Source organism: Onychomys torridus, chromosome X (assembly GCF_903995425.1).
Source record: "Onychomys torridus chromosome X, mOncTor1.1, whole genome shotgun sequence".
Taxonomy (NCBI): Eukaryota; Metazoa; Chordata; class Mammalia; order Rodentia; family Cricetidae; genus Onychomys; species Onychomys torridus.
In genome coordinates this window covers 20,418,065-20,440,459 of record NC_050466.1, presented here as the reverse complement: position 1 = coordinate 20,440,459, position 22,395 = coordinate 20,418,065, and the positions used below count along the sequence as shown (strand labels likewise).

The 22,395-nt window shown below is 41.8% G+C and overlaps 1 protein-coding gene across 3 annotated transcripts in view; it reads left to right on the top strand.

Annotated features, from left to right (window-relative positions):
• The first annotated feature begins 15,082 nt into the window (after nt 1-15,082).
• The window catches only part of Tmem255a (transmembrane protein 255A), a 53,890-nt gene continuing 46,577 nt past the window's right edge, over nt 15,083-22,395 (top strand). For 2 of the 3 annotated variants that reach the window (XM_036174448.1, XM_036174447.1), the window contains exons 1-2: nt 15,088-15,317; nt 21,935-22,077. In XM_036174448.1, coding sequence (XP_036030341.1) covers nt 15,260-15,317; nt 21,935-22,077 — 201 coding nt within the window. In that variant the 5' untranslated portion in view covers nt 15,088-15,259. Of the gene's footprint in view, nt 15,318-21,934; nt 22,078-22,395 lie in introns of all 3 variants that reach the window. The other variant, XM_036174449.1, reaches the window with a different exon arrangement.

The window sequence follows — 22,395 nt, the reverse complement described above, 5'->3', positions numbered from 1 at the left end:
GTAATTTAAGCTTTAGTAATGTTTCTCTTATAAATGTTGGTGCCCTTGTATTTGCGGCATAAATATTCAGAATTGAGACTTCATCTTGTCAGATTTTCCCTGTGATAAACATGTAGTGTCCTTCCTGATCTCTTTTGATTGATTTTGGTTTGAAGTCTATTTTATTAGATAGTAGCATAGCTACACCAGCTTGCTTCTTAAATCCATTTGATTGGAAAGTCTTTTCCCAGCCTTTTAATCTGAGGTAGTGTCTGTCTTTGAAGTTGAGGTGTGTTTCTTGTATGCAGCAAATGGATGGATCTTGTTTTTGTGTCCATTGTGTTAGCTTGTGTCTTTTTATAGGTGAATTGAGACCACAGATATTGACGGATGTTAATCACCAGTTACTGTTAATTCCTGTTATATTTTGGTGGTAGTGTTTTATGTTTCCCTTCTTTGGTATTTGTTGGTATGGGACTATCTATTGCCTGTGTTTTCATGGGTGTATCTAACTTCCTTAGGTTGGATTTTTCCTTCAAGTGCTTTCTGTAGTGCTGGATTTGTGGAGCGATATTGCTTAAATCTGGTTTTATCATGGAATATTTTGTTTACTCCGTCTATGTTGATTGAGAGTTTTGCTGGGTTTAATAGTCTGGATTGGCATCCATGCTCTCCTAGTATCTGCATAACATCTGACCAGGACCTTCTGTCTTTTAGAGTCTCCATTGAGAAATCAGGTGTTATTCTTATGGGTCTGCCTTTATATACTACTTGGCCTTTTTCCTTTGCATCTCAATATTTTTTTCTTTATTCTGTATGTTTAGTGGTTTGATTATTATATGGTGAGGGGACTTTTTTTGGATCCAGTCTATTTGGTGTTCTGTAAACTTCTTGAATTTTTATATGCATTTCCTTCTTTAGGTTGGGAAAGTTTTCTTCTATGATCTTGTTAAATATATTTTCTGTGCCTTTGAGTTGGTATTCTTATCCTTCTTCTATCCCTACTATTCTTAGGTTTTGTCTTTTCATGGTGTCCCAAATTTTCTGGACATCTTGGGTTGTGACTTTGTTGGCTTAGTGTTTTCTTTGACTGATGAATCTATTCCCTCTACCGCATCTTCAGTGCCAGAGATCTACTCTTCCATCTCATGCATTCTGTTGGTTATACTTGCATCTGTAGTTCCTGTTTGTTTACTCAGATTTTCCACTTCCAGCATTAACTCAGTTTGTGTCTTCTTTATTGTCTCCATTTCAGTTTTGAAATCTTGAACTGTTTCCCTCACTTATTTAATTGCTTTCTCTTTGCTTTCAAGGGACTTACTGATTTCTTCCCATTTTTTGTTTGACTTTTCATAGATTTCTTTAAGGGAATTTTTCATTTCCTCTTTTAAGAACTCTAATATCTTCTTCAAGTCATTTTTATGGTAGATATCTTCTGTTTCTTCTGTTTTGGGATGTTCAGGTCTTGCTGATATAGGTCCTGATGGAGCCATATTGGTTTTTATGTTGTTGACTGTAATTTTGCACTGACATCTACCCATTTCTTTCTCCATTTGATGCAAGTGGTGTCTGTGTCTGAGGGAGCCTCTCTTGGTCTGATTGATACTCTTGATCCGGTGGGAGCTCTTGGTCTAGTCAGCTGATGGATTTTTTGTCTCAGGGAATAGCTGTTAGTCCAACTGGCACTAGTGGGCTCCAACTCAGGGAGTAGCTGCAGTCTTAGCATGTGGTAGATGGTGGCACTCTGTCCTGTCTGCAGGAGGTCTTCCTGCCAACTGGCCTCTTAGTCCAGTCGGGTGCTGGCAGGCTCTGTCTCAGAGAATAGTTGCAGTCTCCAAGGGTGGGTGGGATTTGGGGGAGGTGGGGCTTGGGTTACCTGGTCTGATGGGGGATGGTGGTAGTCTGACCTGTGTGCAGGAGTCTGCCTGCCAACTGGCCTGAAACTGGAACTGCAATGGGTGATGGTGTAGGTGTGCAGGGTTGTGCCCCTGGGCCCAAAGCCTAGGGGCTGGGGTGTCTGGGTATGAGGATAAAGACTCACCTCTTAGTCTAGTCGGGTGCTGACAGTCTCTGTCTCAGGGAATAGTTGCAGTCTTCCTCTGGTTAAGTCTTATACAGTAATTTTTCATTATTGAAGACCTTGCTATAAGTCACACTGTGCCATATTAATTATTTTAATGAAACTATTGCATCTCATTTAACTGAGCCAAGTTTAAAGTGCCAAACATTTAATTTTAATTTATTACTCAGAATGTCCATGCCAATTTAGAGGATTTTTCAGTATAATGAGAATGATGACCATGGGGAATTTAGGCCAAATAATGATTCTGATAGTTGAGTTGGGGCACATCTATGTGCCCTCTCTGCTTAATAACTTCCTTACCATGGAAGGAGGGAGGAGAGTGGGATCTGTGATTGGTATGTAAAATGAATAAAAAAATTTCTTAAGAAAAAAAGAAAAGAAAACTTCTTTACCATTGTGGGGAGTACCTTGTTTAAAATTCATGGGCCTCTAGATATAGCTATAATTTGATCCTCTACATTGATTCAATATATAAAGCTCTACTAATTGGTGCATTTCAGCAAAAGATGATGTCACTTCAGAATCTATGTTGTATATGGAGGTACAAAGGCTAGTCTGCCCCATTTTGTGCTTCACTGTATAAATCATCTTAATAAATTTTGGATTTCCAGTTTTGTCCTATTCTGCATTCACATTTCAATCTTTCTTTTTTTAAAAAAAGATTTATTTATTTATTATAAATACAGAAGAGGGCACCAGATCTCATTATGGGTGGTTGTGAGTCACTATGTGGTTGCTGGGAATTGAACTCAGGACCTCTGGAAGAGCAGTCAGTGCTCTTAACCTCTGAGCCATCTCTCCAGCCCTCAATCTTTCTTTTTTACATCCCTGAAAGCTGGATCCTTTGTTGCAATGGCAACATTAGTGACAGAGTCAGAAGGCATTAGGCCTGCCATTCTGCCATGGTTCTATTACAGGTTCCCAGTTTCTTCCCCCTTTTCCCCAGAAAACTTCACTCACAATAACTTAGTGGTGATCATCTTTTTACACAAATCATACCACATGCTTTTTTTTCTGATTTAAGAGACAAGTGCAGAAAGCAATCATAACAAATCTACATTGCTACACATCTGGTGTATAAAGATGTGATTTGTAATTTATATGACAAGCGTGAAAGGAGGAGAAATGAATGGAGTAGACTGGACTAAAGTTCTTTTTCCCTCTTTCCCTAGTATTTTTCTTTTTAAAGTTATTTTTAAGTTAACATAGAAAGAAACAGGCTTCATTACAACAGAAAATGTCTGTTAAAAATGATCCAATGGATCTTATCCATATGTTAACCTTACAAACTTCAATATCAGCCATCCAAGCAAGATTTTTCTATTTGTGCCATAGTGCCTCAACTGTTATGGGGACAGTTAATCACTCTGTGACTAAATTTGAGGCCCACTCTACAGGATGGAATCAATACCTGGTAGTGTAATCCAGACAAAACACAAATGGCTCGGGAAGTCAGGCCCTAAAGGAAAACTTACTTTTGTTGTTTAGTTAAATTGACATAGACTCAAACAGCCTTCTAAATCCTTATGTTCATGTCCATAGATAAATGTTGCTCTCAGCCTTGATCAGAGAAGCTTCTCTTTGTAGTGAATAGCAGTGAATGCAGAGACTCTCAAATGCTGAGAGTGCTGAATTCTCAGCCTTGAATAAGACATTTGTAACAGCCCCTAAGACTCGTGGAACATTATGGAAGAAGAAACAGAAAGAATGTCAGTTTCAGAGGACAGTGAGAAGGGAAGTGGTATGCCGCTGTTTTATAGCTACTGTCTCAGCCAGAACTGTGACAGGAAAGGAACAATTCAGTAGTAACAGTTGAAGACCTCAATATCCTACTTTAATACAGTTACATATAGATCAAAAAAGAAAGAAGCAGTCTGAGTGATATAAACCTGTTAGTCTTTTTTGTTTGTTTGTTTTCCAGACAGGGTTTCTCTGTTTGGTTTGATGCCTGTTCTGGATCTCCCTCTGTAGACAAGGCTGGCCTTGAACTCACAGAGATCCACCTGGCTCTGCCTCCCCAGTGCTGGGATTAAAGATGTGCACCACCGCCCAGCCTGTTAGTCTTTTTAAAGTTTCATTTTATCATTGATTTTATGTGTGTGTGTGTAGTGTGTGTGTGTGTGTGTGTGTGTGTGTGTGTGTGTGTGTGTGTGTGTGTCTGTACAGGCATGGAGGCCAGAAGAAAAAAATTGGGTTTTTTGAAGTCAGAGTTACAGGATGCCCAGCTTTTTATGTGGGTACTGGGATCTGAACTGGGGTTCTCATGATGGCGTAGCAAGTATTCTCAACCACTGAGACATCTCTCCAACCTCTCAACCATCTAGTCTTGACTGAAATCTATATAAATACTCTTCCTCATGTATCTCAAGTGTTTAGCACATAGGTTGGGACATATAAGCAGGTATCCATTTGTTCAATGAACATTTATTGAGCTATAATACTTCTGGTACTATCCTCAGCATTAGACATACAATAATGAACAAAACCAGTCCCTGACTACACTCATAGAGAATGCATGAATGAATAAATTCTTTAATAATTATGTCAGTAACACTTCCTTCACACCCCCAGCCTATGACCTTTCCCCCAATCATTTCTAAGTAGCCAACACACACCTTTTTCAATATTCTTAAGTGTTTATATTGATAAAAATTGAAACAGAGTCTTGTCATGCAATTCAGAGAAGTCTCCAACCTGTGATCCTTCTACTTCAGGTCTTATGGGTGCTAGAATTACAGGTATGTGCTGTTAACCCTGGCTGAAATAATCTTTCAAAATATGACTTCCCTATTTCAGAGAGCAGGATCTGCATTTTCCTTATTTCTAGTCCCTAGAAAATACCAAGTGCTCACTGAGGGTCTTTTCTATACTATTTGCAGTGTCTTAAATATTTCACACTTATTTCATACACAAGACCCTTGGTTAGTACATCAGGAGAAGTGTATGAATCTTGAATTATTCTCATTGTTTCACAGAACACTAGAATGTTCAGTCTTTGATGTTAGAGAAGACAAGGGTTGTATTCACTTTGACCCTGCACAGCTCTCTTCTAACTGTGGACTGTGGACTTCCTAGTTTCAAGTAGTACACTTATTACACTTATTCAGACTCTGGTACTTGTTATTCGGGGGACACTCTTGAGAGATTCAGTGAAAAAAAATTCAACTAGGGAAATAAAGTCCAGCAAAGAAATTGTGACCAGCTCAACTGTATTATCTCTTCTATTAGGAAAAACATCTTCCACTACAGAGCCATACATCCTGGTGAAGAATGCCTCATGCACTCAGCTTGAATACAGAATACATTATTTGAGTGGTAAGAGATGTCAGTCACATAGGTCTATGTTGAATTTTCTATGTATTACAGAGTATAATAGTGAGCACAGAATTTCTGCAAGTCAGTATGATCACCTCTGTGCTTCTGATGGGAAAATAGGGCAAGAAGGGTTAATTAGGCCTGAATACTCCCATCATGTTCTGTGAGGAGAGGCTGTTTTTTGTTTGTTTGTTTGTTTTGTTTTGTTTTGTTTTTCCACTTCATTTAAACCTTGAGAATATCTATGAGGGGAGGGGAGGGAGATGTGTTTGTGTGTGTGTTCAAGTGTGTTGTGAGGAAGCTGTCAGTGAAAGCCTTGAAACCGCAGAGTGCTGAGAATGATGGATCTGAGGGCACTCTGGGAGAGGATAATGATGGGGGGCTGATGACAAGGAAGGAAGCTGACAGTAAAGGTCTTTGGAGTGAGGAGGAACTGACAGTCTGACTGTTATGACCCTATGCATAGCCATGGAAGGGCCGTTGGTGTTTGCTACATTTCCCTACTAGTTGATCTAGTTAGTATCCTAGTTGGGGCCCCTGTGGTTGAACTAATAATGTACGTGCCCTAGTACAATGCCAACACATCCAACAAGCCACCATTAGAACAGGATCATTTTCCTTCAGGCAGCTGCTTGCTGCAATCATTCTGCTGATTAAATTTCATTCTGGAAAGTACTGCACAGACATTAATCAGGTGTCACAGCCACTCCATCCTATAGAGCCAAAGCCTCTCTGACCTTTAAAAATACACTAAACAGTTGCTAGAACACATCTTCAGGGAAGACAGAGCCTCAGGCTGACCGACAGCAATCTATGCTATCCTGCCCTCTTCCTACCAACCTTCCTCTCATTTGTTGAGAATAAAGACTACCAGAGATCTTACTGACAATTGTACTTAGGGGTCTCTGTTAGCTTCTTTCTTGATGATAACATCATCTTCTACATATGTGGATTTGAAGGCCTGGAGAGGTTCCCCATCACAATCTGATATTTTCACTGTAGTAAGAAGTCTTCTTATACTCTATTACTCAAAAATTCAACTGAAATAGTGTAAGATGAAACTAGTTTATCTGGAACAAATAATTCATAAGGGATATTGACATCGTATAATCAGAGAACCCTTCCTTACACCTGTGATATACATTATCATATAATATTGCATTTCTTTACATCAATCCCGTGAGATAAGATATTATGAAATATCGCACAGATTTGCATGGTTCCCATTTTACAGGCATTAAAACAGAGGCTCAGAGGCATTTGCTGATTTGGCCAAATCCATATAGATAGAAAGTGGTTTTCTGATCCTAAGATTGCCAATACAAATGAATACTAGTAGCTAGGTGTTATGACAAGAATAAGTTTTGATGGGGGTGTCACACAATGGTTAAGGAGTTCACCTCCAAGTAGGCTATGAAGATGAGGGCCTATAGACAGCCTAAGAGCATGTTTGAAACAATGAGTAATTGTTTCACTTTGGGTAAGGGGAGGCAGATAGGATGGTAAATAACAGAAAGCAGCAGATCTCCTTTACCAGTTCCAATGTTCTTTCTTCCTTTCCTGTCAACCAATAGGTGGCAAATAAATGCCAGAAGCTGGAGAGATGCTGGGTGTGACTTGAGGAGCAACAATCATGCATCTGTATTTGTGCTACCCTGGGTTGGGCTGCCCTTCATCATAGGTACCATCAGCCTCCCTCTGCCCCTCTCTTCAGACAGTGCTCATTCAAGTTCAGGATATTAATACCAAGATAGGACATTATAACACTGTATCAATAATGTAAGACAGCTCCCTGTCCTTAAAGCACAATGTAATTTAAAATGCAGTGTGTAGTAGACTGCAACTTAATTGGAAAGGATGCCTTGGACTATTCGGGATGCTACAGAACATTTGGCATAGCCATTAAAAACTGTTCTCCAGAGCCCAGGAAACTAATTGCAAATGGTTAGGTAATGCATATCTGATGGAAGGAAGATTTTCCCTTAAATTGATTTTGTGGTGTGCACACAGGCATGTTTACCACATTGCTTATAGGTATGAAAAACTGGAACTAAATTAAATGTCCAATCATTGAGGGGTTTGTTTTTAAACAAACAAACAAACACCCTATGGAATAATATGCATCAGGTAATAAATGAGGTAAATTTATATACAGTGACATAGAAAACAGATCCATGAAAAAGTGTTGGGTTTCTTTAAGTATGCTACAGAATAATATTTATAGTATGGTTCAATTTTTGTTTGCTACATTTATAAATATGTGTGAACCTATGTGCTTGTTATAATATATACATCAGACTTTCAATAGAAGTTACCATTGGAGAGTGAAATTGTGGCAGAGAAAATAATTTTTAATGCAATTTTTTTGTATTATTTAAGATTTGCTCGTGGATTCTATTTCTGTCATTTGGGAATTTTTGTTAAAGGAAGGCAGCCTTTCCTCAACACTTCCTTCCTTGGTATAGCAAGATTCTGGGTTCCTGACAGAGAGAGCAGACAGGCATGGATTTCGGTGTGTTTCACCTCCAATAGGATTTCTTACAGGCTCAGTTCTATTTCTTTTAAACAGTAACACACCAAAATGCAGTCTTGCAGGGAAATCCTGTCTAGCAAACATAGTTGTATCACTTCCCTATTCTGTTTGTCCTCAAATTTCTGTTCCCCTTCTCAAGGTTTCTGCAGAAAGGTCCTTTTGTCTTCCCAGACCAGCCAGTTTTCTAGCAAACTGCTCCTTCCAGACAATCCCCAGAGTAGGCAGCCCTCTACCGGTGTAAATTCAGGGGCATAAACAGCAGTACCAGGATAAGTACATGCCCACCTGCCAGCACCAACAAGCATTAATCACACCAATGAGAACTACAAATTCCCTTGAAAGAGGTGTCACATTTTCTAAAACTTGTACAAAGGCAAAGGAGACTGAAAAAGGAGGTGTGTGTGTGTGTGTGTGTGTGTGTGTGTGTGTGTGCGCGCGCGCGTGTGTTGGGGAATCAAACAGTACATCCAGAGTAACTCCTGGCATACACTGCTTGGCTGAGAGTATAATTAACACCCACTCATTTATTTAATTTGTTTATTGAACAGAATTGGTTGGTTGGTGGTAATTTTATTAGGGTGATTTTTTTTTGTATATATTTGAAAAATACAGGAAAGCATAAAAAATTAGCTGTTTTCCTATTCAGATCCAGTTAAAGTTGTGAATGTCCTTTGAGTCATTTAAATTTAAACAAAACTGGGATCAAAGGACACATGCACATATTAGCCTACCCTTTCACTCATTCTATATGTTTCTGGGTTGTTAAATATTTGAAGACATGATTTTCCTAGGTGTATTACAAATTCATCACGTGGCTGTGGCATCATCTCCTTAATCATTCCCCTAATTTTGAGCATTTCAGGTTTTTTCCCTTCAATTTTTAGGCTGTAAATAACATTGCCATTGCTGTCCTTGCACATAAATCTTAGTCCAAATTTCTCTTTCCCTAGCACAGATTCCGAGAAGTGGCATTACTGGGTCACAGAGTGTAAATATTTTTCAGGTTTCTGTGGAGCAGTTTTAACTGGTAGCAAATCTGTTGATCCCCAGAAACTACTGAACACAGACATCCTCTCCAGGCTAAACCTGAATGAAGCACTTGGACTCATACACCCCTGCCTGTGACAATGCCACATGTAATTAGGAGTTTAATATTTTTTTTATGAGAAAAAGGGAAAAGGATGTACTGAGCTCAGTAATTAATTAGAGGAAGGAAACAGCGTAGTTATGGCTTAGCTGAATTCTGTTGTACGTACTAACCCCACCAACTGCCACCGCCATCAGGTAAACCAGGGTATTTAAATGATGAGATACCCTTAAATGTTCCCCCAAAATAGTTCCTGTGAGTTTAAAGCTGCCCCCTTCATCATCTTCCCTCTTTCCTCAATGAAAGAGTAATAAGCATGGGGAATTTTTCAGCATGGTTGTTTCTCTTTAATAAATATCTACTCTACAAAATACTTTCATTAAATTTACTCCTTGACTGATCTCACTCTGATTTTGACATTATTATTAGTATTAGAGTCTATTGCATTTATTCTAAAACTCAAGCATTGTCTAGCTCTTTTAATATCACACCGTCTTCAGCGTACCCATTGTTTTATGCCTCATTGTTGTCTGTTGCACTTTTGTGCCTTCACATTAGGGAGACGTGAAATTCTGTGGGAAAACAAATACTTTGACCTTACAAAGTAACTCTCTCCTTCCTGTAGTAGGAAACAGATTGCTCATTCTTCAGAACACTCCTACAAGAATTCAGTAGATGTATGTATCCTTGTATCATTGTGATGTTTGCCTAATGTTTGCAAAAAGAGTCATTTGAAATAACAATGATTCTGTTTTCTTAATTTTCACAGAATTCCCCTGATGCTCTTCACCACATATTAGTGATAAGAACGGAGATGGAATTTCCACTCCCTGCCTGTAACAAGTCAATATGTATCATAAAGTTAGAGGATGTTTGGTTAGTAGAAGATGGACTTCCATGTGAAGCATTTGTGAACTGTTAAATATATCACAATGATTAATAAAAGATTTACTGTTTTGTTAGTTCAAAGTAAAAATATTCACAGAAAAATTCTGGAAAAATGAAAACCAACCTGTGGACTCTTATTTTTATTGTAATCAGAACCGTGGGGAGCTGGGAATCTGCTGCTCTGTGTAACTAATCAGCTAAGGAAAGTTTTACAATGTCTCCATTTATTTTAATAAGCAGAAAAAAATCATAACTACAAAGTGTTATATTCAACAAGTATTTAAATGCCAGCTCCATAGCAGGTACAGCTGAGTAATTAGTGTGGAAAAAGTGAAAGCTACATGTAAAGACTAGGTGTGTGCAAAGGAGAGCAACACAGAATATAACAAGTAAAGTGAGGATTTAACAAGGCAACTCCATGTAGTTTATCTGGTAGTTAAAAGAGGTTTATTTCAGGGTCACTCACAACCAGTAAAGGGGTCGGTTACAGGATCCAGGAGAGGTGAGGTGAAGTCCAGTGTGGTTCTTTGGAGAACTCTGACTTGGTCTGTAATCCAGCATCCAGGATCATGAGGAGCCAAGAGGGCTGGCACATATGGATCACAGGTCTTAAAGGCTCCTGTCTTGGCCATGCCCCAGGGGCAGGTCATAGGCAGGTGTGGCAGTTACCTGATGTCTCACTAGGGGAAGTGCTTCAAGCTGGAACAGCTACCCACTACAAACAAGAGGACCTGGGTTCAATTCCCAGCACCCACATGGTGGCTCCCAACTGTCTGCATCTCCAGGCCCAGGGAATCTGACATCCTCTTCTGGCTTCTTTGGGCACCAGGCAAAACACCCAAAACATTTAAAAAAGAATACAATGATGGAAACATGAGTAGTTGGAGGATTCTAAGATATTTGTGGGCTGTGACCATGCTGTCTGTCTCCTGGGACTGACTTCAGCATCTGTATTCTTCATCTGTGGTGCCTACTGGGTGTGTTTTGCTCAGTAGAACCCCAATTTAGCTTCTTGACAGTATATTTATGACTCTATCTTGATGGATCTTCAGCTAAGTATCTCCTTTCCTATGACAAAACCAAATGGTATGGGAACTCAGGCACTTTCATGTGCTTTGCTATTAATGTTTTGAAGGAAAATCTGACAATATGTACCTAAAGGTATTTGGGATTCAGGAGTCCTCAGTTCTACACAAAGAACTACAGGCAACTGAGGAAAGCTTAGAGCTGAAGAGGTAGTCCTCCTCAGGGAAGACCACACCAGTTGGTTGTCTGGTACCAAATGGTCTGCTTGGAAAACATACATACAAGTATGGGATTAGCAGGTTATATTTAGGAATATATATGTATATACAAATACATATATGCATGCAATAACAATTGATGGAAAGAGAAACCATGAATTTGAAGAAGAGATGGGGTGGGGTATACAAGAGAGATTAGATGGAGGAAAGGGAAGGGAGAAATATTGTAATCAAACTACATTACAAAAATAGAAAAAGTATTTGGGTTTGATGATAAATATTAGAGTAATGATAATTTCTTGGAAGATAACTGAGAAAGGGCATCCATGTCAATGTATGTGTGTGTAACTGTATCAGCATGTGCACTTTATGTATGAGGATATTCATTTTGGAACTTTTGAATTAATAATTCCATTGTAGTACTGTAGCTTCTACTAAAAGGACAATTCAATATTTAGTTCATTATGCTACTTAGAAGTTTGAAAACTGGAAACCTCTAAAATGCCCCATAGTAGTAGAGTGATAAGTAAATGATGGCCCATCCACTTATATATCACATTATGATAAATTGCTTAATGCTGTTAAAAAATAGTGTTTGATAATCAATGCTCATTATAAAATGGAAAACAACAACAAAGAAGAGACAAAAGCAGTACCACTGTTGTCCCCTGGTGCTATAGTTGTTTTCCTGGTACCCAAAGAAAATGACCAGCTGACAATGAGAACCACTCAAGTTTCATGGTTGAAATGAAACCTTCAACTATGGTTCTCCTGAATAAAGACTCATCTTGTGTAAACACTGAGTACTAGTCATTGACCTAAAGTAGTCTGGTAGATACAATACCTAAACTCAATTAGAAATGTGTGGACTCTGAAGTCTGAAAGTTGAGAAGTAGGTGGTAATAATCAGTGTATAGAGATAATAGTTTAGATGCCCATACATATAGGCATGTGTGTATGTATGATTATGATATGAATATGTGTGTGACCATCCCTTTTAAATATACATACATAATAAGTTTGTTTGTTTGTGTGTGTGTGTGTGTGTGTGTGTGTGTGTGTGTGTGTGTGTGTGTAGATATGTTCCTTCTGGTCCACAGTTCCAAATTTGGAGTTTGGAACATACTACATTAATTTAACTAAGTCAATTGATCATCAAAATAAGGAGGTGATTGTTTTGAGTATTCCCAGGGTGAATGTGTTAGAGACAGAGCACCATCTGGCATTTTTCTAGTCTGAAGGCTTCTGGAAAGAGTCTTCATTATTGGCTTCAAGAAGATAGAGAGAATTGGGCTGTAGCTTCATTGGCAAAGTTTCCTGATGCTGTAAAATAGTTTGCAACCTAGGGCAGCACTGTATGCCTGATTAAGCTTGCAATGAAAAGGATTTATTTTAAGCCACTATAATAATTTCTTTTTTTAATCAGAAACTAACCAAGCAGTTTTACAGTAGCCTCCATTGCATGAAATACCTGTTCCTTCATCTGGATGGTTTGTCTATTGGTAAAATTTATAAGAGTCTATTTATGCATAAAATCTGCACATGTTTTGAATGGAAAAAAATCGGGATGAATTCCGTGAAAAATTGCCCTTTGCTTTTAATTGTCCAGCTCATTCTGAATTCAGATAAACTTTATTTTGATGAGAAAGAAATTTATATACCTAAAGTAAGGCCCTCGTGGTGTCTCCCTACTCACTAGTTATCATTCTAGCCCCTTTCCTTTTCCCAGATGCAAACAAGTACATCATTTCTGGGGAGGAGACTGCCACTACTCCATGCCCTGTCTCTGCTAGTGGTCTTGAAGACATTTTTAACTTGACTGAGTGCTGTGTTCCATGTTCCATACCGCTCCTCCCCCACCAAGAGATAGTATGGAAGACATATACAGAACTCAAGCCCTTTAAACAGCTGGCTCCTCTAGTTCTTTTAGAAATTATGTTCAGTTTTCATACAAGACTCAGGAATACAGATACTGCAGAAGGCAAAGCTTTGCCCTGCCCTCATTAAGCGTTCCTCACTGATTTGTGGCTCTTTTTATAAAGGTCCAATATCATATGCTCTTTGTCTCACTTGATGGGTAGGTGCATTTCTTTCTAGAATGAAAAAGCTTCCTTGAGTCCACTTAAGGCAGCATGCTACAGTAACAAGCTTGTGTTTGGCATTTTTTTCAGGCTCTCTGGCTGTATGGTTGCCATAGGGCAACACATTGCTAAAGAAGGTGGTGCTGAATAGTCTTCTAGACTGTATAAAAATTTACTTTCACAGAAGCAAAATAAGCTAATTATGAAGCACTCCTGAGAAATCAGTGCTGGTTGCAGGAGTTCCTCACATTAAATATGAGATATTCAGAAGGAAGAGCTAAGCAAATAGGACTGAAAGACAATCATTGCTACAGTATAAACACAAGTTTTCTTTCTGCCTTCATGGAGCTTCTGGAGAATGACCCACACGCCAAGCTTGATTAAGACACACATCTTTACAAGAGTGGCCATCTTGTCTCTATCTAGGACATATGCCACAGATCTTTAAACCATGTCTGTAGTGTAGGACTGCTAATAATACTTGACACAGCATTCAACCTGGCCCCTGGGGCACCCAAGTTCTTTACAAAAGCCTTCCTTTTTAACCTTCCGGAAGAATCTTTTCTTCCTTTGGAAGGTGAGAAAGGGCAAGAATCTTTGGTTCCATTTCCTGGGTAAGGAAACAATGTTTGTCCAGAGTCTTCCTTAATCACTCTATGCATCATATGTTTTGAGACAGGATTTCTCACTGGACCTGGGACTAGCCAGCGGCCCCTGGGATTTTCCAGGCTCTGCCTCTCCAAGGCTGGATTTCCAAGCAAGTGCTGCTGCACCTGACTTTTAACTTGGGTTCTGGGGCGTGGGACTCAGTCTTCAGGCTTGCAGGGTAGACACTTTACACATTGACCTATCTCCCAGACTATCTGGGGAATTTTATACTTAACTTGGATTGAGTTGTGGGAGCAGGGATCTGGACACACTTTCATAGCGAAAGCACTTGACTTGAGACCCAGGTGTGAATCACATCTCTGTTACTTAGTAGTTGCAAAGTCACAGAGATTTTTCAACTTATATTCAGTTTCTTTATCTATAAAATGGGGTTACTAATAATTCTTCTTTCTCCCTTGCATGGCTTCTATGGTCTAAAGAGCCTACCTGGATATAAAATTGTCTTGAACAAAAATGCAAACGGGAATACTGACATAGTGTCCTGTTTTCTTTAGCAGAACCTCCTTCTAGCTCTTAGGGGGCTGTTGGTTCTAGAATTCTCAGTTGTGATGAATAAGGCTGTGTTCTCTGTCTCTAACAGCATAATTTTATACACTCTGGTCACATCCCTTCCCAGCCTTCATCATTCTAGACTGAAGAGTAGGAATTTGTTTAATCTATCTTCATAAGGCATTCTGCTCCCCCCCCCATCACCATCGTTTTGATTATAGAGTGGCCCTTCTCTGGATCATCTCCAGCTCCATTATGTCATTCTGGAAGCTGTAAGATCAGACCTGCATAAGTGTGTGTGTGTGTGTGTGTGTGTGTGTGTGTGTGTGTGTGTGTGTGTTCTGTGTGTCTGTGTGTGTGTGTGTGTCTGTGTCCCTGTGAGTGTTCTCCAGCTCTGAACCTCTGACTCTGCCCCCCTCCCCAATTAAATCTTGTAACAGGTTTATTGCCCAAGACCCTCTCTTCAAACTACAGAGGCCACTTGGCCCCAGGCTGAAGCCTTCTTTTTTTTTTTTTTTTTTTCTCTGCGTAGCTTTGGCCCCAAGGGGCGAAACAGTCTCCCTGTCTGGCTTGGGAGGCTGGGAGGTGGATAACTAGGATGGGGAGGCCGAGGGGGAGGGAGGAGGGGGGTCTTGCGCAAGCGCACGGTGCTGCAAGGACGCCAATGCTGCTGCCTCCCGGAGCGGAGGGAGGCAGAAGAGGAGGGAGGGAGAGGAGGGGAAGGGAGGGGGAGGCAGCACTTGGGCTGCAGCTCTCAACCCGAGGCAGTCAGTCTCTCTCAGCGCTCAGGAAGACCGAGAGGCAGCAACGGAGTAGGATGCTCCGAGGGGCGCTCTGAGCCAGGGGCTCTTGAAGTAGATTCGGGGACGGGGCAACTGGATAGCTTTCACCATGCATCAGTCCCTGACTCAGCAACGGTCCAGCGACATGTCCCTGCCCGATTCCATGGGTAAGTCTAGCCGCTAGTCCTGTCCTCTGGGCGGGCAGCGGCAGCAAGGGGGTAAGTGCGTTGTCCTCCGGACAGCCAGCTCCTGGCTGCCCCAGAACCAGAGAGAGGGCAACCGGGATGGGGGTCCACAAACTCCAGTGTCTGGGAGGCGGACTAGAGCCCCAAGGGAGCGGCCCAGATGTGATAAGGGTGACGGAGATTGGAGCGCCAAGCTAGGGTCGGAGTAGCCCTCCCTACCTAGCCCGGAGTGTGAGTGTGTGCGTGTATATGTGTGCGTGTGTACAGACTTGCAGCCAGTGGTAAATCCCAGCTGTTTGGGCATCAAAAACACTTCCTTCAACCTGCGACTTCGCTTTCGATTCAATTCTTCTTTGCAAAGTCCTCATCACTTCTAAGATCACGACTAATGATAATTAGAAGAAGCAGGGTTTTCACCCGCCTCTCAACTCTCTAGGTGCTATCCTCAAATTCAGACCTGCAGTAGTGGGGGGGGGGCGCTGATTTACACTTCGCAGACGGGGGTAGGGGTGCAACCCCAGGGAATGGGGGGGGGGGAAGAAAAAAGGGGATGCTGGCGGGACGGGAATTCCTGTGGAATCACTCAGACAGCCCAGCCCTGACATACGCAGCAGAAAGATCAACAGTCCTTGAATTTGATTCCTCCTCTGCTCCAAATACACAGAATGTGTGCGAGTGTGTGTGAAGGGGGGGGGGGGGTTAGAGCACAAGAAAAGAAGATCCAGCGCAAACCCGCGTATCTTCTGAAGTCCCGCTTTTCCTCTTCAGCAGAACGAAGGGGGAGGGGCACCTTTCAACACCTTTCTAAAAACTAGGGGATTGCTGCCGTCTTGCACCAACTTGGTGGCTCCTTGAGGGTGCTTTTCGGTAGCTACAAACGAATTAAAACAAAACAAACAAAAACAAAAACAGAAACAGTTTCCTTTAGCTGTTAGGCACCTTCATCCCAAGCCCTGTGATTTCGCTGGGAGAGATTAATTTGAAGCCTGGGAAAGCGGGAGGGTATTCCACCTAATCTTAAAATTTGCCTTGGATACACTTCAACAAAATTCAATTCGCATTACACTTCACATCCTGCAAAACTCCTCTGTCCCGAATTTCTGCCATTGAGTTCTTCTCAGATCTTCTCCGATGAATTTGCTGGAACATCCACAGGGGAGGGGCCAGGAGAAGACTGAACCCAGTGTGAGCTCTCTGCTGCCTGCAAAAGACTCAGTCGCAACAAATTTCGTTCAAGGAAGGGGCCCCCGAAAGTGTTATCACCTGGATGGTGGAAATATTCTCATTTCCAGTGTTTTGGCATACTTACTATAAGCCGTGCTTTTCATTTTTAAGGTCATAGTTATTTGGAACCAGGTACAAAATGAAGCCAAGAACTGGGGTCCAAATCCAGAGCCTAGCAGTACCAGACTCTCCAGTACCCCCGCCTCACATGCCACCCCACGCATACACAGGCACACAGAACACCAAACGCACTCCTTGCCTTGGCCAGCTGTGGCGCTAACATAGCCCAGGCTCCCAGACATCAAGCTACAGCGCGAGAGAGAGCTGGACACAAGAGGGCGAGGGTTCCGCAGAAGCCATTCTAACTGCGTGCAACAACCACCTGCAAACCAACCCCCTCCCCCCACAGTCGTGTGGCTGCAGGGACTGAGCAGACTGGAGGCCTAGGGCTCAAAGGCTTGCTACTTGACACTGCTCTGGGGGTTTCAGAACAAGATGAAGAGAATTCTTTCTTTTATTCTCAGGGGCATCCAGCCTGTCTTGCATTTCTTTAAAGGTCTGCGCAACACGAAGCCCAGTGGGCTTGCCAAGCTCAGGTTTGCCACTGCAGGGAAGGGAATCATAGATCTCACATAGACAAGGAACCATCGCCATGAATCGCGTTTTGGTAAAATAGAGTGATAACTCTAGGCTCCCACAGTTTGGACAGGGATTCTCCTCGGAGTTCCCTGGCGTTGATCCCACAGCTCAGGCCTGAATCAGCATCTAGGGTACTCTCACTTAACTAAGCTCTGGCAAAGCCACCTTCTTGTGCCAACGGGAGGAGGAGAAGTGGTGGGTTTGTGTTTCTGCCTCAAAGGGCAACATTTCTGAGGGGATTCCTTTGCAGACACAGCTGCAGCCAATATATAAACAAACAAATAAATAAATAAAATAAAATGTAACACGCACCCCACACTACACACACACACACACACACACACACACACACACACACACACACACACACACACACACACACCTCTGCACCAAGGTGCTTGCAATACTTTTGCTGGTTGCTTTGGGAAGCAGGTACTTGGGAATTATGAAGACAGTAATTTAACTGCTGCGCCCCTCCATCATCTCCCAGCAAACCCCTCCTCCACTTTGGCAACAGCGCCCTCAGGTGCTAGTGCACCTCTACTACACCAGGGAATTCTCTCCACCCTCAACACCACATTTGTAACTTACTGAGCCATCTTCGATATCTCCTTGTCTTGAATAATTTACTAAAGAGGGTGCAGGTAGTAGATTTCAGTGCCTTTAGGTAAGTGTTCGGGAGAGCATTAAGGCTCTTGTGTGGGCAGCCACCTGTTTCCAGGGATGCTCAAGTCTGGGACTTCTGAGACCCTCTTTGCTGCAAAGCTGACTCAGGTAAGCAAATCCTAATCCATTCAAACATGCAAGCCCAAGAATTACCCTGTCACCAACACGTCAGTATACAGAGCAGGATACTGAGCGTCTTTGCTACGTCCCAATAAAGATTACATGGCCTCTTTTCGGAGGGGGCTATCAAGAAATACACACAAGGTCAAGCACAAGTGTGCTGAGGCAGCAACTCACTGCTTGGCTCCCGTCAGATACACAGCCCTGGAACCGGTGGACATCACATGAGTTGAAGAAGAAACCGGCTGCCACAATTCATATACTACTGAGTAAACCCTCTAGGACATTAGAAACTGAGCTAATGGGTGATTGGAGTAGGGGGAGCTTGATTAAGATACATTTCATGGTGGAGGAAGTTTTGAGCTTGCTTCAAATGAAGAGAGGGATTCAGATGCAAATACAGATGGGGGCGGGGGCCTTTGATTAGAGGGACCAGAGGAGGGAGAAGCTGGTCCTATCTGGAAGGATGAAGCCAGCAAATAATTGGATGCCTCTAGAGCTGGTCCTCTGGTATCTGGGGTGGAGGTGGGGCACTGCAGAGAGGGAGGGCTGCAGTAGCTCTGCAGGGAGACTGCGGGGGGAGTTGGAAATGCCATTGCTATTGGTACCAAGTAGATATGGTGGTGAGGATCTTACAATTGTGACACTAGTTAGCCATAAAGCTTTTCATTTTGGGGAGCCAAAAAGTGTACCCAACTTCAAAAAGTTAATTCTATGAGCACGACCAGATTTCTTCGCACAACTCCCCCAATGAATGTCTTCACTAGAAGGGAAACAATTCAGCTACTTATTTACTGTGTATCTGACACACAGCAAAAGGCTCTGTTCTCTAGCCCCTGAGGCTATTTTTAAAGTAGCTCATGGTGTCTGAGCTTTTTTATATGTTGATTTTTTGTTGTTGTTGTTTTTTCAAGACAGGGTTTCTCTGTGTATCCCTGGTTGTCCTGGAACTCTCTTTGTTAACCAGGCTGTCCTTGAACTCACAAAGATCCATCTGCCTCTGCCTTTTGAGTGCTGGGATTACAGGTCTGCATCACCACTGCCTGGCTTTATATGTTAATTTGTTAAACAAAACCTGAACAAGATGGTACTGTATTTACAGAATCTTCTAAGGCTAGCCTCAAATTGTACCCTAGTAAGAACAGGGTTCTCTTGCCTTTTAAAATCAACAATTAGCTGCCTTTTAGGATCCCTGGCCACAACTTCTGAGTGCCTTAAGGTATGTCTTGCTCCAAGTAGAAATGGACTTTATTAAGTCAAATTGAAACCACAGGTAAATTGGGGGAGGGGAGAGGAGGTGTCTATTCATTTAAGAAGAATTTACCCAGAAGTTCTTTAAAGTGGTCACTTCTCAGCCAGGTGGTGGTGGCGCATGCCTTTATTCTCAGCACTTGGGAAGCAGAGGCAGGTGGATCTCTGTGAGTTTGAGGCCAGCCTGGGCTACAGAGTGAGTTGCAGGATAGCCAGGACAGTTTCACAGAGAAACCCTGCCTTGAAAAGGCAAAACAAAACAAAACAAAACAAAACAAAACAAACCCCCCAAAACAAACAAACAAAAAACCCAAAATAGTCACTTCTCCAAGTGCAATTAAAATCATTTGACTTTATGTAGTTAAGGTCTTTATAATATAAATAAAAAGTGACTGGCAGAGCAGAGAATAGCTAGTCAATCTAGTGCCCTAAGAGTTGTCTTAGCAATTTGGTCCAAAAACAATCTTATCCAGAGATAAACCCCCTGTAGGGTGGTAGGATCTTTGGGTTTTTAAAAAGACGGAATTTCATTTCAGATTCTAAAGCAAAGGGAAAAAAGGATTTTCAAATGACACCATGTGGCTTGCTGAGTCACTTTTCTGACCTGGCTCCTGTGCTTTTAAGAGTTAGAGTGACTTGCAAAGGAGACTCCAGGGCTGTGGATAATATTAAAGGTCACTTGGTAAGAATGAGCGGGTCAGGGAGACAACAAATTAGTAAGATCATGCAGCCATACATACTCCTCCAATTTAGTCTCTAAGGTTACACAGTCTCTGTGTAAGATGCTCTTGCTTTATTCTAGGGCAGAGAAAGGCTAGAGTTCTCGTGTGCATGACAAACAGGAGATCAAGATAAGAATTGGAGGCTGTACTGGTAAATTTATGTTAGAGCCCCAAAGTGGAACTGAGAGACTCACCAAGTATGTATCATGAAATAAAATTAGGAACCCTGGTTTACAGACTCCTATGGGTACTCTGAAGTCAACAAGAAGGATAAGGAACCTGCAGGTAGATGACAGAAATAAATCCTGTCCACTCTATCACTACCCCTCTACTAGTCTCTTCCCAGAACTTGGCAGTACAAATTGCCAGCCTTTGTTCATTAGTTTAGCCACAATCCCTGATAGCTACCCCAAACAAAGGACCATGATGTCACAAGTGTCTAGGGGCCCTTCTGTTTTTCTGCATGAGGGCTGGCTTCCTATTTCCTTGCAGAGCACTCTCCTTTACAACTCCCCTTGCCTCTGAGACCTGAGCTTTAGTGGATGACAGGGCCTGGCTGGCTCAAACCACCTTTACATTTTGATATAAAACAGTCTTAGAATAGTATTGTATTAGACTTGTACCTGATGAGTCACATCCCTTAGTTTCAAGGATGACGTCAGGGGAGACCGCCAGCCTCTCCTGATTCCCTCAGAGCCTTCAGCAGAGATCACGCTGGGAAGCCCAGGGTGGCATTTTTGACAGTGTTCTTTTAGATGGAAAGATAGCTTCAGGAGGCTGTGAGAGCATCCCTAACCCCTGCTCCCTGTTAGCTCTCAATATCAACTCTCTTGGTCTCTGGACTGGTTTTCACCCCTCCTTCTACTGTCCTCTTTCCCTCGACTCCCAGGAGTGCCAAGGGAGCAGTGAGGCTTCTCAGAATGCTGGGTCTTATGAACAGGCAGAACCAAAGGTTCTCTTTAGGGCCATTCATGATGTTTAAAGCATACAGGTCATATAGCTACCTACCGCTTCTTGTATCTATCCCTATCTTCCTTATGGCTTCAAGAGAACTGGATCCTAATAGTGTTGCGAATTTGGTTATTTTTTTCTGAGAACTCTTAGGTGGTATTTCCTGTTGAGGGCCCCTTCCTTGTGCCAGAGAAATGCCTGTATAGTGTAAGGCAGTGCTTGGTTCCTTAAAACATTTAAAATTGAAAACTGGGTCTAGATACCATTTTTCTACCTGACTTAATAAGCTTGGTTTGGAAAAAAAAAATATTGGTTGGTGCTATCATGTCTTATGAGCCCTGAGAAGGAAGGAGCATGTATTTCTTGCCATTTGTATTTATGTCATCCTCACATAAGCATAAATGTGTGTAAGTTATAACCCTTCTGATCTACCGCCCCGATTCAAATCTTTGTGGACTAATAGCCTTCAAACATTTACTTTATTAAGCACATTTGTTACGTGGCAAATCTGGCCAACACACCATTTTTAAGTTTATGCATAAGGCAGCAAATGTCAGAAATAAATGAAAAATAAAATGCCAGTACCTGGCTCAGTTCTGATATTTACACTAAAAATTAAATTTCGTATCTCTAGCTTCTAAGAAAAAATGTCCTTGGTTACCTCCTGGCTTTAAAAATATTTTCATTTAATACCCTCATAAAATACTTCTCATTCATCATATGCTTTTATAATCTGCCCTAAAAAACCCTCCACTAAGTGGGTATGACACATCTTTTATAGAATGTCAAAAACACAAAATTGTTTTGCTGTTATGTAACTGGAAAGTTTTCTCCTGTTGTTTATTTTCAAAGAAGCAACATATGTTTATTGGGAAAGTGGCAAAACAGAAAGCTCCATTCCTTCCCTGCAATCCCACTCCCTAGAGATGTCCCCGCTTCCCAATAGGGAGAGGAAGAAAACGCTTACTAGTAAATTGTCTCTTCTCCCAGATGAAATGAGCAATTTCAGTGTTTCTCTTCTTACAGGAGCCTTCAATAGGAGGAAGCGGAACTCCATCTATGTCACTGTGACTTTGCTTATTGTGTCCGTGTTAATTCTCACGGTGGGCCTCGCTGCAACTACCAGGACCCAGAACGTGACTGTGGGAGGTTACTACCCTGGAGTCATTGTAAGTACAGAGAGCACAGGCCAGTCTCTGGAGCTTGCTGGCTACAGAGTTCATGACTCTCCTGTGATGGCTTTCAGTTCTGGTTGAGTTTCTAGTGTGTGCTCTAATTCCCTCTCTTTTTCTCTGTAACTGCATGGATAGGCAAGTCTCCTTAGAAAAAAACGGGACTGACGGAGACGAGTCCCAGCGTCTCCCCTAACCAGGACTGAGATCTTAATCATGGCATTTGATTGTCTAGGGCTTTGGTTTTCTGGTTTAGGAGATGGTCCTTTCTAGCAGCATCAATTTTAGCTAAGGGTCCGCTTTTCAGTGTCTCTC